The following is an 18,725-nucleotide window of genomic DNA, read 5'->3' as shown; positions in this document are numbered from 1 at the left end:
TGTCAGTAATATCACAAACATTCCAAAAGATTCTCAGCGGGAAAGGGAATAGGCTACAACAGACAAGGTAGCCTATTTGGTCTAAAAATGACCTTGTACCTAATTATAACATTTGTAACAAACATTTCAGATGAAAAACTACACAAACACAGATTCCTACCGAAATAGACTAGAATAGATATGTCTACACTTTTTATTTCTGATGTCCTCTTTTTTACTTTCCAAGCTCCTTAAAGTCATGAAAATTGCTTTCAAGCCCCTCTATAGAGGACATATCTACGATAAAATGTCCACTATTGCACGTGTCTCAGCATTTTAAGACACCACTTCACTGTGCTCTTGTTCTTCTGCTTCATCCACTGGCAGGCAAGTGTCGGGACGATTCTTGAAGAATCCTACTATCAAGAAACAATTTGAGATCGTAGTTAGCTTCACAGCCTTCTAGGACATTGCAATGAAGTTAAGTGCAACGAAGATTGAAACTCTAAATTATGATGGAACATTTCCAGCATCTATAAGGAATTAAATAAGCTGTACCAACTTCTCCCAATAGAATGACTTAAAGGGGTGTATAATACCGACATCCATAGGGTGCAGCATGCATGTGCAGTTAGCAGGCAGAAATTCTAACAGCACATTCCTGAAATTAACATCCACAGGATCTGCAGGACAACAGTCGATGAAAAGAAGGATTTTCCTATTTTTCACGCCCATTTTTGAATCGAGAGCAGCTAACTGCTGTCAAAAAAGATATGTGGTCGTCAAGCTTTAGGGTTGGCATCATAGGCAGTTGCCGATGATCGCACATTCTTGAAGCAGGGAGGCTTTTTATATTTATCCATCACGAAGGAGTGGAGCATCTCAGAGCCACCAGCATGGGCTTACATCAATGTGAGCCCAATTTCCTCAGTTTCACACCACGGCATTTATCACATTTAAATGCGAAAGGCATGCTGAGCAACACAATGAAAAACAGCCCAGCTTCATCTAGGTTTAAAATGTTCTTGCAGTCTTCCATTGATTCCCTCTTCCACAGATTCATCACTGATTGCGTTTCATTCTCAATTATATGCTCTGAAATTTTTAATGCCAAGAATATTTGCTACTTTGTGTGCAATTTACAAACAGCGTCTATCTCACATTCATACGTTGTACACTGGTTGCATGGTTATGGTGTCTGTTGTTTTGTCCCACACCCATGTGAAGAACACATTGAAAAATAACTTTTGGGTACGCAACCCGCTCATCCGAAATGTCCTACCTTTTGTATAAATTTGTTAAGTAGATAACCCTTTCATCATAGTTGTTAGGCGACTTGCGCAGTTTCCCGACGTTTAAAAAAGGCTAGTTCTGCCCATGTGTTGTTGTAATATGTGTGCTGTCTGGTTCGGTCATCATGCCGTGGTTACATAGGTCAGTTGTGACACCATTATACTTCGATTTTTCCCCATCTCGAGCAGCCTGACGTAGTGTAAATGGCGGGACATAAAACGTCGCGAGACGATTTTAATACATTGCGAGCGCAGAGAAACTGAGGGGACCTACAAAAATGTTTTAAATGACGTTGAAACATAAAATGCTGGAATGAAAAAGCGGGGCAATACTGGAATTACTTAAACGTTCACAAAAGGCTTTAGGAGGCAGCTGCTTTATACTGAGCTGGAGAAGGTGAAAGGAGAAGGACGATGAGCCTTGTAGGTCAGAATGGAGGGAGAGGATGGAGAAACTTCACACTCAATATAAGCCGTGATGTGAAATAAATTCGGAATACAGTCCTAGTATTATCAGTGAAGAGATTATGAGAGCAATAATACTCTATAAGAAAGGAATAGACACCAGGATACGATGGAGACCTCGTGGGAACAAATGTTCCACACAGAGTTTAGCTTTAGGAATGTTCTTCGCACAAGAGAAGAAATTACTTATGTACTGGTTTTCTCTCAAAGATTCTGAAATGTCCATTGTGATATGTTTGTTTCTCAGATTATGAGGAAGCCTTTGACATATGCAACATTCTAAAGTTATACGTATCCTCAACGAGACTGGAATTGATAATGATATACGTACCTTTTAAAAACTTACACTCGAGTCGAACATTTGCTATATGATTTCGTGGAGTTAACAATCGGCAAAAATTGGCATCCAGTCTGGTAACCAACGAGGGTGCGTTTCGTCTCCAGTACTCTTGAATTTATATTGAGGGAGGCCTTGCTAGATGTGCGCCAGGGAATACTTATTAATGGCGAGCATCACAATATCAGGTACGCAGATGATACTTCTACTTGCCGATTCCTTGGACGCTTTATAACAACTGATGGTTAAAGTCAAAACTTATAGTTTTTAGTTAACAAAAGTTTTTTCGGTGCAATTTCTAAACGGTGCCGAAATTTCAGAAAGGGAAATATTTAAATACCTAAGAAGCTATATTAATTGAGATTGAGACCAATCAGTCGAAATTAAAAACTGAATAGAATGGAATGTCTTTGTAACAATCAGTTAAATACTGAACAGTAACTATTTGAACATCCGCACTAAGCTTTGATTGGTGCGATACTACACCTTCATTATCTTTCTATATGATGTAGAAATAAGGACAGCGACTGCAGCCACTGAAAACAACAATAATAAGAAGCCTTTCAGATGTGGGTCTACGATTATCCCGTACAGATCATGTCACACGTTATGAACTATTACGGACAGTCAGGAAGGATATAAAAATTACCAAGACTGGTAAGAAAAGAAAACAATATCCGAAACACAAAGAGAAATCCTGAGATGTTAGGTTTACTTCAGATTTTACATAGAGGAAAGGTATTTCAATAGTGGGAGAGAAAGACCTCGAATGAACTCACAAACTTTCTTTTGAGATTTGGCTAAATACTGCAATGACAAAACTTTTCCAAACTGTGTTTTTAGTAAAGTGTTCCTCTCCTTTCGAAAGGCACCTGTGTTAAATATTTACGATAATTACTAATTGTTCAGAATCGGATGAACCTGGGATCAAGAATAAGGCTTTACCAATCCCAGAAAAAACATTGTACAGGCATCATTAGAGGACGCAAGGAATAAATAAAACCAAACCATGATGATATTTGTTGTTTAAAATGGATCCCAAAATGTACAGGCATCATTAGAGGATGCAAAGGAATAAAGAAAACCAGATTATGATATTTGTTGTTTATAAGTGGCCTAACAGCTAGGTCACCGACGCCAATGTTAGGAGGTGCAATGATATGAACTGAAATGACAAATAAAACTTCAAAGTGTATCCACTGACTAGAATCTAAAATGAATGACAAAAAAATGAACATGAATCCAAAACAATCAGTGGATCAAATTCACAAGGCCTTACTTTCTGAGATGATGTCTGTTGTCCAGAAGGGTCCAGATCCAGGTAACTGGCCCCTCATAACTGGTAAAGCAGAACTATGGTGTTCCTCCTGTAGTGGTATCAATCACGGGCAACTTAGACCCATCATGATCCACTCATGGTAGTACTAATCACGGGCAATGCACAATCCCGTGGTGTTCCTCGCATAGTGGTACTACTTCCAGGCAACCTAGACCAATGGCATTTCTTACATAGTGCATACGTGCCAACTCCCCCGATTTAAGCGGAAAACTCCCTACGTTTGGTCCTTCCTCCCTCTCCCTTGATCCCAGAGACTTACCGCCCGATTTTGAGAACAGATTTAGTATTCCTGTATTTTTTGAAAATCCCAGGATTTTCCTCGTTCTTTAAGTATCTAGAGAGAAGTGATGTTCAGTGGGCACCGGCAAGACAGATGCGTGTCGAGTGTAACGTCAGGAGACGCGTCGTTTCGACCGGAAATCAATATAACGCCAAACGCTTACTTAACACGCTATTTCATTTAACACATCTACACAAGGCTCCTCCTCAACAATGAATGATAACAGTGCACGTTCCGCATTATTAATAAGTTTACGCGATGAGTCACGTTCGGTTGAATAGAATGGAGACAGGTAACGGGAGGAGTCGCGTGCGAACGAAACGACCGAATAGCCAGGTCGTCACTCACTGAATGAGTGGAGAAGGATAACCGTGGTGTGACAGAAGTGTGGACGAGTCCATTGAGGAGAAGGAAGTATAATAAACAGTGTTCGTGGAAGGTTTGATCAAAATAAACTGAAATGGTTGATACGACAGGACGCGACCCCTCACGGGTTAAATATGACAGAATCTCTAACGTAATGCCTTTTATTTTATCATTTCCATATAGCAATGCCGACTGTGAGAGTAAATTACCATACATACGAGGACAAAACCTCAATTCAGATCAAAGCTTCCCGAAAAAAAATTCTAGAAAAGTTAAACCTTAAAACCCATTCTACAAGCCAGTGCTTTCAGCATAAATCTAGTTCAGAAATTTATGAAGACGCCAAAGGCCGTTACAATGAAGAGGCATGTGTTCTAAAGCTCAAATTCATACAGTATTTCAGTATTTATAAAATACACGATATATTTCAGTGTTTACAAATAAATTAATAGGAGAAATTACTTAATTGAGTAGTATAATTGTGTGAAATATTCTTCATCAAAGTGTCGTAACATGTCTGGATATGCCGCAAAAACAAAATCTCCTGATTTTTTACTTTTGAAAGTAAAGTGTGCATAGTGGTATTAATAACGGGCAATGCACAATCACGTGGTGTTCCTCACATAGTGGTACTAATCACAGGCAACCTAGACCCGTGGTGTTCATCACATAGTGGTGCTAATCACTGGCAACCTAGACCCGTGGTGTTTCTCTCAGAGTGGTACAATTCACAGGCAACATTGACAAATGGTGTTCCTTACATAGTGGTGCTAATGACAGGCAACCTAGACCAATGGTGTTCCTCACATAGTGGTACAATTCACAGGCAACCTAGACCCATGGTGTTCCTCACACGGTGAACTACTTTATTTATTTATTAATTAATACATCCATAACAAGGTATATCCCCAATTACAATGGATGGTACAAAACACGTTCAATATATAAATGTTACCTATATGTACAAAATAATATATAAAAATTAAAAAGCCAACATTTCCATGACTAAATTAAGAATAATTTAAACACATTTTCAATAAAACATACAAACACATAAAATATTCAAGTTAAAGAAGATAAAACAAATTAGCAGAGAAAAAAGAAAAATATTCATAAGTATAGCAAATGCACAAACACATATACATTGTAAAAGTAATAGTGGCATTACATACGTCATATTTCATTGCTGAATTAATTTCCTCCAATAAATTATTCATTATAATATAAATAATGTTTTGATATTTTTGAAAATAAAAGAAGTGATAAAGCAAAATTTATTTGTCTCCTGTCTGAAGATCTTCTGTTATATACTTCAAACATTTTTACAACAGGTGAATTTTTATGATGTGAGGTGTTTGAGAAGGGGCAGTAAAATGTTTGTCTCAAACTAAAAGTTACCCTCCTGGTATTGAAGTTGATTCTTTTAAGAAACTCTTGGTTATCTAATATTCCATTAACTATCTTGTAAAGAAATATCTGTTGAGCTAATATTCTACGTGTACTGAGCTGCATTAAACCAAATTCATTTAATAGAGTTCTATAAGAAACTCTTTGATCATATGATGATCGGTCATATTTTTTAAAATATAAATGTCGCAAAACTTATTTTTTTTTCGTTAATTGTACACATGTACTGAGGAGCCCACACTCCACATGAATATTCAAGTTTACTTCTAACAAGATGACTGAATAAGATTTTTAAAGTATATTCATCCCTAAGTTCCTGATTATTTCTAACGAGGAACCGTAATTGTTTAAATCCATCATTTATAATTTTGTGAATATGACTGTTGAATGAAAGTTTTGAATCAAGCATAACACCCAGATCATTTATTAAATTACACCTCTGCAAGATCTCACCATATATACTGTAGTTATTCATAGTCACATTCTTATTACGATAAAATGTGATCCCCAAACACTTTTTAATATTTAAAAAAGCCTTTTTGCAACACACCGTTTGTAACAGTTGTTCAGATCGGCTTGCAATTCCATAGCATCATCCTACCCGGTAATTTGCTTATAAATCTTTAGGTCGTCAGCAAAGAGTAAGCATTTTGAATATTTTATTACTTTCGGTAAGTCATTTATAAATAATAAAAAGAACAATGGACCAAGGTTTGAGCCCCTGCAGGACTCCAGAATTAAGTTTGAACTGGAATGAAGTATTTTGTGCGTAAGATACAGACTGTTTTCTGTCTAACAGATATAGAGAAATTAATTTCAGAAACTCAGAAGATAAACCAAATAATGGTAATTTACTCAAAAGTATACCATGATCAATTTTATCAAAAGCGTTTGCAAAATCAGTATAAACTGCATTGATAGGAAGCCCTTCATTCATTGAATCAGAAATATCCTGAATAAAGTTCATAAGATTAGTCGTAGTAGAACGCTTGGTATAAAACCCATGCTGAAATTCTGATACGTATGGTTTGATATGATTAAATATTCTAACATAGAGTATTTCTTCCAAGAGCTTCGCTGGAGCACATATTATTGAGATAGCTCCGTAGTTCTCAATTTTCTAACTATCACCAGATTTAAGGATCGGAGTTATTTTATTTATTTTCCAAATCTCAGGAAATATTTGCGTCTTCTCAAGAATTAAATTATATATGGCCCATAGTGAAACCATTAGCACTTCTGCACATCCTTTAATAATGTAAGAAGGTGTGTGATCAATTCCCGCCGATTTAGATGCCTTAAGTTTTGTCACTGCATCTTTGTACTCATCTTCGCGTATAGGACGTATCTGCAAACTGTGAGCAGTAATCATTGATACTGACTCAGAAGCTATATATAAAGAAGGCTGGGGTGCATAAACAGTTTGAAAATAACATGCAAACGCATTGGCTCTTCCTTGCGCAGTTACCAATCGTTTCCACCCTATGTCATACACTGTTTGAACAAACTATTATTTCGCTTACTTTTTATGAAACCCCAAAACGTTTTCGGATCATTTTTTATATTATTCTGTGACTGTAATATATACAATTTATATGCCCTTGCAATAAGTGTCTTAGACTGTTTTCTTAATTGTTTGTATATGTGAGCACTGTATTAAGAATGCTTCATGTGCTTCCTGTGAATCTCCTTTAATTTCAACATTTTAACTATATCTAATGCAAACCAACAAGGGTACATTATTTTCTTATTCACTGATTTTCAGAAACTTATTTGGTGAAAAGTTTATTAAGGACGTCATAAAAATAGCTTACTGCATTATTAGGGTCCTCACTCAACAGTAACTGATTCCAGTCATATTTTTGTAACGATACATACAATTCATAAAAATCGGCCTTCTGTACATTGTAGATGTTGACAGGTTATACTCGTATTTTGACTCGCTCAGTGTTAGCAACCAGTTCAAAATATAAAGCAGGATGATTAGAATCCTCAGGCACAAGCGGGTAATCTCTTCTGAATACATTAATATTTCCTACATAGTTGGGCAGAACTAAATCAAGTGTTTTACCACTAGCATTTTTTACGTTATTTAATGAATTCAGATTGAATAAAGCAATAAAATTAGCCAGAGGGAGGTATTTTGGACCACAATTAAGTAAATTACAGTTACTATCATTGATGAAAGGTAAGTTAAAATCACTCGTCATAATAACATTTTAGGTGATGTTGTATGAATTCGATGTTTTCAAGTACAGCAAAAAAATATTATAAGTTTCTAAATCAGAGTTCGGTGGAAAGTAAACAGTTACCACGAGATATACCTTTTCACCTAAAATAAATTTAACACAGACACATTCGATGTTCTCTACATCAAGTTCTCAAGAACAGATTTAAAAGTATTGGCAACAGTTATCAAACCACCACGCCCTTCTTATGAACACTATTCCTCCGAAAAACATTATAACTTGAACCAAATATTTCCCCATTATATACGTCCTTCTTCAACCATGACTCTGTCACCATGATCACGTCATAATTACTAGCAAGGACACTTGTGTATACGTCACTTATTTTGGGGTTCAACCCTCTAACATTCTGATAGTAAAATGATAACAATTTATCCCTTACAGCCATCTATATCATGCCAAATTCTTAACATCATCAATCGTTCTAAGAGTATATACATAACTGTCACTTGATTTCTTCCTAAGTTTAATATTTCCTGCATTATCCACCCACAAATATGCAAAATCTGTCTCCCTTTTTACCTTTCTCGCTTCACTGAAAATAATCCATCTGTTTATAGTGAGATTTTGGTTGACATAGATAGGCCCCCCAGAGGTAAGTCCAATGTCAGCACAGCTCAAGTTACGTTTAATCTGACGCCTCTGGAGAAACATATCCATGTCAAATCTTTTAACAAATTTCACGATAAATCCTGCGTGAGGTTGACTTACTGGCTTTTTTAACCTATGACATGTGTCAATCATATTATCAGTCACAGTAACATCTTATGCCCGACCTACATTTTTCACTAAGGAGATCACATCTTCATTTGGCGTTTCAGGAATCCCATGTATCTCCAGAGTATTACGCCTTCCATATTGGTCCAGATCATCTATTTGTTGCTGTAAGTTGCTTATCTTGTCCTTTAATGCACAGTTGTCTGATTTAAGGCTCTCAATAACTTCCTTACATGATTTCAGTTCTTCTGCATGACTCTTAAGTAAAATAAAGTTTTCCTCCAGTTTCTCATGAACCGAGTTCAGTGATTTACCGAGCTCTACCTCAAGATTCTTACACGATTCCTTAACTTCTTTGCTAATTGAAAACAGAAGTCGATATATCTCGCTTACAGTCGGTATATTTTCTACAACATTACTGCCCTCCTGATCACTCACATTACTACAGGGAGTTTTCTCACAATTACTGCATCACCACATCTCATCATTGGATCGCAAGATTTTCCCGTACTCTTCCGCAAAATTTACACATGCACTACGAAATAGATTACTGCATAACTTGCACTGAATTTTTCCATTTACATCCTGGCGTGCCACAGCTTTTGAACAATTTCCGCACACACACATTTTACAACAGGAAATACTTATGCTCTGTTCAGATAAACTTTCGTGATGTTGGCAGTACTCGTTGCAATCGATTCAATACAATACCATTTTACTCCTTGGAAACATTGAGCATTGAAGCTGGTAGTAGTTTGTAACAATCGATAGTTCACCTGACGCCACAGAAATGTCAACACTCTATGTTGGTAACAACTTTGTAAACACTGTTATAGATTGCACTGAATCTCCCTACAGTTTAAAAATTGATTTACAGCACTTGCTACAATTGAAATGTTTTTACGTCAGTTTAAACATGAGTACTTACAGTTTGAAATAATTGCATTCTTTTCAGCCAAACATCATATATCCACTATAAAATCTTGAAAGCCTAGAGCACCGAGCTCGATAGCTGCAGTCGCTTAAGTGCGGCCAGTATCCAGTAATCGGGAGATCGTGGGTTCGAGCCCCACTGTCGGCAGCCCTGAAGATGGTTTTCCGTGGTTTCCCATTTTCACACCAGGCAAATGCCGGGGCTGTACCTTAATTAAGGCCACGGCCGCTTCCTTCCACTTCCTAGGCCTTTCCCATCCCATCGTCGCCATAAGACATCTGTGTCGGTGCGACGTAAAGCAAATAGCAAAAAAGCCTAGAGCACAAGTCACTGCCTGGCTACCTCGCCATTACCAACACAACTCACCGGCAAACAAGGCCCATGGTGTTCCACAAAGAGTAGTATGAAACACAGTCAACCAATACGCATGGAATTCCTTATACAATCACGGGCAATGCAGACCCATGGTGTTACTCATATAGTAGTGCAAATCACAGGCAACCTAGACCCGTGGTGTTCCTCACATAGTGGTGCTAATCACAGGCAACCTAGATACGTGGTGTTCCTCACATAGTGGTACTAAACACAAAAACCTAGACCCATGGTGTTCCTCATATAGTAGTACTAATCACAGGCAACCTAGACCATGTTGTTCGTCACATAGTAGTACTAATCACATGCAATCTAGGCCCGTGGTGTTTCCCACATAGTGATACTAATCAAATGCAACCTAGACCCATGGTGTTCCTCACATAGTGGTATTAAACCGGGCAATGCACAATCCTGTGGTTTTCTTATCATAGTGGTACTAATCAGAGGCAACCGGGACCCATGGGATTACTATATAGTAGTACTACTCAAAGATAACGCAGACCCATTCCGAACACGGTAGAACCAACCTATTCGAGCGAAGTGCTCGGCACGTTTTCTTACTAGCACTAGTCTGTGCAGCCGAGTGCCCCCTCTGCATCCTCCGTGTGATGCACACTATAGTACTAATCACAGACAATGCCCAGACCTGTGATGATCTTCAGAGAATTGTACTACAATAACAATAGTGTTATTAGCATTACGTAAAACTAAGTAGTTTTACGGTTTTTGGAGACGCCGAGGTGCTGGAATGTAGTGCCGCAGGAGTTCTTTTACATACCAGTAAATCTCCCGACACGAGGCTGGCGTATTTGAGCACCATCAAATACTACCGGACTAAGCCAGGATCGAACCTGCCAAGCTGGCGTCTGAAGGCCAGTGCCTCAGCCACCTGGGCCACTCAGTCCGGCAGCATGGTACTACTCCTAGGTACCGTAGACCATGTAGTTCCTCGCAGAGTGGTACTAATCGTAAGTAACGTCAACCCATGTTGTTCCTCGCAGGGTGGTACTAATCGTAAGTAACGTCAACCCATGTTGTTCCTCGCAGGGTGGTACTAATCGTAAGTAACGTCTACCCATGTAGTTCCTCGCAGGGTGGTACTAATCGTAAGTAACGTCAACCCATGTTGTTCCTCGCAGGGTGGTACTAATCGTAAGTAACGTCAACCCATGGTGTTCCTCGCAGGGTGGTACTAATCGTAAGTAACGTCAACCCATGGTGTTCCTCGCAGGGTGGTACTAATCGTAAGTAACGTCAAACCATGTTGTTCCTCGCAGGGTGGTATTAAACGTAAGTAACGTCAAACCATGGTGTTCTTCGCAGGGTGGTACTAATTGTAAGTAACGTCAACCCATGGTGTTCCCCACAGGGTGGTACTAATCGTAAGTAACGTCAAACCATGGTGTTCCCCACAGGGTGGTACTAATCGTAAGTAACGTCAACCCATGTTGTTCCTCGCAGGGTGGTACTAATCGTAAGTAACGTCAACCCATGGTGTTCCTCGCAGGGTGGTACTAATCGTAAGTAACGTCAACCCATGGTGTTCCTCGCAGGGTGGTACTAATCGTAAGTAACGTCAACCCATGTTGTTCCTCGCAGGGTGGTACTAATCGTAAGTAACGTCAAACCATGGTGTTCCTCGCAGAGTGGTACTAATCGTAAGTAACGTCAACCCATGGTGTTCCTCGCAGAGTGGTACTAAGTGGTCCCATGGTTCATGGTCGCTCCTTTTAGTCGTCTCTTAAGACAGGCGGGGCATACTGTAAGTATTTTTCGTCCGCATCTTCCACCCATAGAGGATCAGAAAACCAGACATTTCTGATTAGGCTGGTGGCGAAAAGAAATGTCCCTATAGAGTATGAAGGCATTGACCATTAACAAATACAATAGATATCACAAGTTCTGGAGATTTTCTTTGAATGCTTTATGCATTAAATCAATGTTCATACAGGGCAATGCTCGATCATAAAACAATGTGTTGCAGACTTCCACCATGAGGAAATTACAGAAAAGTGTCATTGTAACGAACGCCGGTTTAAGGAAACGTTCAGAATAGCGAAATTATTTTTAGGCCCCGTCCCTTTTCCCTACTTAACGTGTGTTAAAAATATTTCATTCTAACGAATTTCAAAGTTTCAGAACAACGAATTAAGATGTAGCCTTTTCATTCAAAATATAATTGAAATTCATCCTGTTTTAATCGCCGGGTATTTTGCATAACATGTCCCTATACAGCTATTGCCAGACAGCACACTCTATACAACACAAAGGCGAAACTACCCGATTACAAATCAGGGGAAAGTAAGCAAACTCATCACAAGTCTGACGAGCGGGTTGCGTACACAACATTACGTTTTGGTGTACCGGTACAGAACACCATTACAGTGAAGCCTCGAAGTCATTGAGACGCAAAAATCGGACTTGGAATTAACCATCAGCTCGTAATTCAGAATTGGCAAATACACTATTGCCGCATCACAAAATATTCTAAGACCCGTTACTGCATGCAATTAACCTTGATTCAGAGTTTAAAGCTTTCAAATGATATGGAAAAAGCTATTTCCAAAATATATCCAAAAAGGTGCAATTGCAGTATTCAGAAAATGCACTCGGGTAACTCACCGACAAACATAACCTCACGCAGAGATCTAAGCTGGCTCCCGCGTGCAAGTGCTTTAATCACCGGATTACTGTATTGTATGCATTTAATATTCCCCGTACTTGCACGGAAAGTGTCTGATGACCTTAAAACGTTGTGGCTTATCACAGTTTTCTATGATGAGGGGATAAAATCTCTCGCTTCCGAGTGCGTTGCAACACAGCACAATGACTTCCCGGCTGGCACTACTCTCCTTTAAGTCCGTATGGACTCGGCATTAAAAGAAACATTGCAGTTTCATAGATATTGACAATATCGTTCGCTGCGTACTAATTGATTATATGAACTGTCGGCACAGCCACTGATACTGTAGCGTTCCTTAAAACGCTCAATACAAAATAATTACGATTTCACTCGAACCTAGCTAATACACTGTAGACACGGCGGAGTGAGCGAAAGTGTGGAAAGCTACCCTGTACGATCCGGAAGACGCGTTCTATCTTGACGCGGATAAGTGTTGAATTTAAGTTACTTTGTAATGTACTATTTTTTAAATGTAAAGACAGTCTTTAATTAAATTTGTGTTGAATTCTTGTGCACTGGTTGCTGACTACCTGAATATTCGTTTGTGTCTGGGAGTGTTCAGAAAAAATCACAATGTTGCGTTGGGTTCGATTCCCGGCCAGGTTAGGGATTTTTACCTGCATCTGAAGGGGTAATTTATGGCCGGGTTCGATTCCCGGTCGGGTTAGGGATTTTATTTTCACCTGCATCTAAGTCCAGTTCGTAGTCTGCACAGCCTACATCTGATAGTTCATGGCCGGGTTCGATTTCCGGTCAAGTCAGGGATTTTTCTGAGTAGAGGTGGGTTCATTCGCACATCACCTAACCGCGAAGTAGTTTTCCGGGGTTTACCGCTTCCTCTCTATGCAAATCCCGGATTTTACCTAACTTAACGCTGCAGCCTGCTATCTCTAGAGGCCTGGGCCACAGTGGTAGTCCAAACAGACTTAACTCCTTAACCATGCCGACACAGATAGTCGGAATCTTACAGGACGGGGAGAGGGGGGAAAAGATCATGGAGAACTCCATGATGATGATGACATGTAAAAGACCATCGGTAAAACATTCAGTGTTTTCCCGACAACATCAATAAACTCTGTTATAGATCGCCCTTCAGAAAATCCGTTTTCTTCCGAGCCGGGCTGAGTGGCTCAGACGGTTAAGGCGCTGGCCTTCTGACCCCAACTTGGCAGGTTCGATCCTGGCTCAGTCCGGTGGTATTTGAAGGTGCTCAAATACGACAGCCTCGTGTCGGTAGATTTACTGGCACGTAAAAGAACTCCTGCGGGACTAAATTCCGGCACCTCGGCGTCTCCGAAGACCTTAAAAAGTAGTTAGCGGGACGTAAAGCAAATAACATTATTATTATTATTATTTTCTTCCGAACCCACTATCTCTCTCGGATGCAAGCTCACAGCCGCACGCCCCTAACCGCACTGAATACAACTTCTTTTTTTTCTGGGGGCTTTACGTCGCGCCGACACAGATAGGTCTTATGACGACGATGGGATACGAAAAACCTAGGAGTTGGATGGAAGCGGCCGTGGCCTTAATTAAGGTACAGCCCCAGCATTTGCCTGGTGTGAAAATGGGAAACCACGGAAAACCATTTTCAGGGCTGCCGATAGTGGGATTCGAACCTACTATCTCCCGGATGCAAGCTCACAGCCGCGCGCCTCTACGCGCACGGCCAACTCGCCCGGTTCGGAATACAACTAGAGAGAATGTCAGTACCTCGCACCCTAGGTGTTTCACACCTGCTATGCAGAACAGAGGCTATGTAGGGGGATGGGAAACGGAAAACCACGTACCTACCCCTACTTATTTGACTATCCATAGCTGAGTAGTCGACGTCATGTGCAGTCCATAGCATGGCAGACGCTCCGGGCTTCTCCGGAGGTCACATGGCATTATTATTATTATTATTATTATTATTATTATTATTATTATTATTATTATTATTATTATTATTATTATTATTATTATTTAGGAATTGTTTTACGTCGCACCGACACAGTAAGGTCTTAAGGAACATAAGGAACATTTTTATTGGTGGCCATAATATATGATTGTTCTCTAACAGCCTATTGTGTCCAGTCACATAAAAATTACAAAGAAACAGCAGAATTTCCTCCTCTAAGAGTTGTATTTGGGCGATCTTCAGTTGTGTGCATGGTTCTACTCTGACTAATGAAAGCATGTAAGCTGGTACTGGGTAGTTCCGAGGTCTGAAATGAATATTTCTTGCTACTGGTTGCAAATGTACAGTAAGAAGAAATCAGTGCGTCATATAACAGTCAAGAAGACTCTAACCACCCACAAAATCAAATAAACATTTCAGAATTCATAGTTTCCATCAATAATCTGGTCTGAAGTCAAATCATAGGCTATGACTAGTCATTGCAGGACCTGCCGATACAGGGGTTCAGATAAGATTACCAATCCGAGATTATACCATCATCTCCCAGGTATTAACAAGGATCGTTGCGCACAGTAACGAACAAAGGTGTGACAGCACAAAATTAATTAGCATATAGTCCAAAGGCACACCTACAGTTCAAACAAACTACTGCATTAAATGTTTGAAAACAGGATGTACACTTGTGCTACTTTTTAACCTCAGTGATAAAAATTACAATTTTGAAATAATATTATATCATTGCATTATTATTTACCTCCTTTTAGGAGATAATAAATTCACTTACTTGAAGTATTCTGAATTTTTTAGGCAACCTGCACAAATTTATAGTTCACTTGTAGCTGTCCATTTTATTAGTTTATACTAATTGTGTAAATGTGTTTGCAATCAACAAGCTACAAGCAATTAACTGACAATGAGCACTAAAATGAAAAGTGAGAATTGGCGACAATCAGCAAGTGTGACCACAACACTGGAACAAACATAAATTCAATGCCACAAATTTCCTTTGCTTACAAAAATGTGGACGTTTTATTTGAAAACTATGATATCTAAGATGTAGCACAACTACCTGAACGTTTCATTTCTACTACAACTTATCTGCTTTGGGATCTACAAATGGAGGAATCCTACTTAACACACAAGAGAACAGAAAAGATCATTAGAAAGGAATCTATCCAAATAAATACTTGAAAATGGCATTTTGAGTTATCACACTAACGAAATCAGGCATCATTATATTGATTAATGAACCTAATTATGTTGGTTTAAAATTATTGTACTGTTTACAATGTACATAAAACTTAACAGCTTCGAATTTGTATATTTAGTTTATAATCTAAAAAATGGCTATTTCTGTGTGTCACTGTTGGTACTGTACCAGGAAAAATTAAGGATATGGGCATGAGAAACTTGTGAAGGGGGAACGGTCCTTAGGGAGCAGATACAGAGAGATTTAGATGCAGAGCGAAATAATGGATATATTTTAAAACTTAATTTATTCACCTGGAGAATTTGATGAATGAGTTACTAATATTTCTAACTCGTAGCATTAAACCAAATTAAAATATTGTCTGAGCAAGTTCATGTCACCTTGCTAATTGAAACAAAATTCAAATTTCCACTGCAAATCGAACAAATTTAATTGATTTAAACTTGTATTCATATTCGAATGAAACTGACTTTAAACAGTCATGAGAAGTAAGCGTATGAATATTAAGACGATTTTCAAGTGAAATAATTAAACATTTAATCTGTCAGGGAAGAACAATGAAATCGACCAGCTGGATCTTGATCATTTGGATTATCAACAAGCTAATAAAGTCCGTAACTTGTGCCATCAATTTCCTGAGGTATTTACCAACAAGTTAGAACTGACGGATGTATTGGAGTACGATACTGAACTGTCTGACAACCAACTTGTTAGAACCCCTCCTTACCTCTTTCACCTCCTCGCATGCTAGAACTCTAAAGGATTATCGACCAAATGCTTGCCGATGGTGTCATCAGACCGTCCATTTCTCCTTATGCCTCTCTGGTTTATCTGGTACCTAAACACTCTAGAGGATACCGTGACGTTATCGATTACAGATCCCTGAATCGCACAATCATCCTGCAATCTATTCCTTTGCCAGATTTACATGTTTTGGGTAGTTCTCCGCCCAAGTTCTTTACCGTGTTAAATCTAAATCAATCCTATTATCAGATTCCGCCCTCTAAAACTTACATTTCGCTGAACCGCCTTCATCACGGACTGGAATATTTATGAGTACCTCAGGTTGACGTTCGGACTATCTTGCGGAGCAGCTGTTTTAACTAGATTTCTGAATTCTATTCAAGGGGATATCAAGTTTAAGTTTGTTTTCAATTACCTTGATGACTTGTGATCTTCTCGAATACCTTTGAAGAACACGTGGATCATGTCACGGAAGTCGTTGAGCGTTTGAAATAGGCTGGTCTTACTGTGAAACTATCCAAGGTAACCTTCGCCAAGCTATATATATTCTTTCTTGGCCATGTCGTCTCGCCCGACGGAGTCTCCGTTGATCAATCTAGGACCCAGGCTATCAGGGAATTCCAACCACCTAAGGACGTAAAAGGTGTTGACGCTCCGCAAGTTTATCCCGAATTTTGCTGTGGTACCTCACCCCTTAACTATCAGAGGCGTAAGGATGTCGAGTTCATCTGGGTCCCTCCCAGCAAGAAGCCTTTGAAACTCTGAAACTTGCCTTATCGAATGCTCCTGTGTTGGCCATACCCGACTTTAGTAAACGTTTCATTGCACAGACTGATGCCTCTGGAGAAGCTGTTGCTGGTGCACCCTTTCAGGACCATGAGGACGGTCGTAGACTCGTTGCCTATGTGTTTAGGATACTCAATAATCTTTAGAGTAAGTACTCAATCTATGAGTTGGAATGTTTGGGCGTGCTGTTTGCACTTGAGAAATTCAGACCCTTTATTGAACATGTAAATTTCGAACTTGAACCGACCCAAAAGACCGGGCAGAATCACTAGATGAGCACTTAGGATACCCGCTTTTAGTTTTCAGGATAAGCGTATCAGAGGTTCGGAGAATGTAACCGCTAACAGCTTAAGTAGAATGTTTGACGGGAGCTTTGGCCTTGATGTAAAATAAGAAGTTGAAGAAATTGATGAAACTAATATTGTTAGTGTGGGCGCCATTCTTCCAGATCTACCTTTGTTATACCATGAGTTTGGCGATCAAAAAGCTGATCCTGAGTTGAATGAAATCACCGACAAGGTTAGTGACGGAATGGTAGTAAAACCTTATTCTCTGGTGAAGGGTGTTCTATGTTGAAAAGGTCGAATTGATGCTAATTTCATTATTGTTCTTCCCAAGGTCCTAGTGCCAATCATCTTCAAATATTATCACTGTTGACGCATTTGTGGTCACTTAGGCACATTTAAAACTAGGCAGAAAATTAGAAAATTCTTCATTTGGAAATTGGTTAAGTCCTGTAAAACTTGTGCTATCAGTAAACCCAACCTGAAAAACCGTGTTGGTTTATTTTCATCTTCAGAAGCCTCTCGGCAGATGGAAAGGTCATTCATCAATTTTGTAGGTCCGCGCCCTCGCTCTACCTTGGTAAACATTCATATCTTTGTGTGTATTGATGCGTACTCGGTTTTCCGGGATTATTCCCACTAGATTTATGACTTCTCGTACGTCTGTTAAGTTGCCTTAATTCTATCTTCGCATCCTCTGGTCCTCCCAAGTTTCTGGTTTATGACAATGCCAGGGAGCCACTTGTTTAAGAAGTACCTATTCGAGTTGAGCATTTCCCATGCTACTACAACTCCAAACTATCCAAACCCATCTTACGCCGAGAGAATGAACAGGAACCTGAAATCTTCCCTGACTGCATATCATCACAATAACCAATCCAAGTGGGATTCTTGCCAACACTGGTTAGCCCATGCCTTCAATTCTGCCACACACGAATCTCATAGTAAAACTCCCATGTTCCTTATGTTCTGAAACCCCCCGTATTCTCCTATGTCCAACGAACTTGGTATTGATAATCTTCCCGACCTGTCTAAACCCAACTATGTTCAGAAGAAGAAATTGTCGGTTTCCTATCAGACAGGCAGAGATAAGTACAAGGAATGTAGAAAGTCAACTAGGTTGAAAGTTGGTGATCAAGTTTTTGTCAGGTCCTATACCATTAGTAAAGAAATTAACAAATTTTATGCTAAGCTTGCTCCTAGGTATCAAAGTCGCTGTACTATTTTACAGTTTTCATCTCCAGTATCGGTACTGGGGAGTGACCCCATCACCAAGTGGATTAGGCGAGTTCAATTTTCCCAGTTAAAATCAGGTTATGTGCGATCCCTCTTCTCTCTTAAGGGCTTCTTGATAATACGTATGGTATGTAGTTCGGACCTG

General features: G+C 39.3%; 1 protein-coding gene across 1 annotated transcript in view; it reads right to left on the bottom strand.

Moving 5' to 3' along the window:
• Window positions 1-315: 315 nt before the first annotated feature.
• The window catches only part of LOC137503234 (zinc finger protein 248-like), a 40,513-nt gene continuing 22,103 nt past the window's right edge, over window positions 316-18,725 (bottom strand). The window contains exon 3 of the mRNA XM_068230774.1: window positions 316-398. Coding sequence (XP_068086875.1) covers window positions 316-398 — 83 coding nt within the window. The remainder of the gene's footprint in view (window positions 399-18,725) is intronic.

This window comes from Anabrus simplex, chromosome X, assembly GCF_040414725.1.
Source record: "Anabrus simplex isolate iqAnaSimp1 chromosome X, ASM4041472v1, whole genome shotgun sequence".
NCBI lineage: Eukaryota > Metazoa > Arthropoda > Insecta > Orthoptera > Tettigoniidae > Anabrus > Anabrus simplex.
The sequence above is the reverse complement of the archived record's forward strand: the minus strand, read 5'-3'. Positions and strand labels throughout refer to the sequence as shown.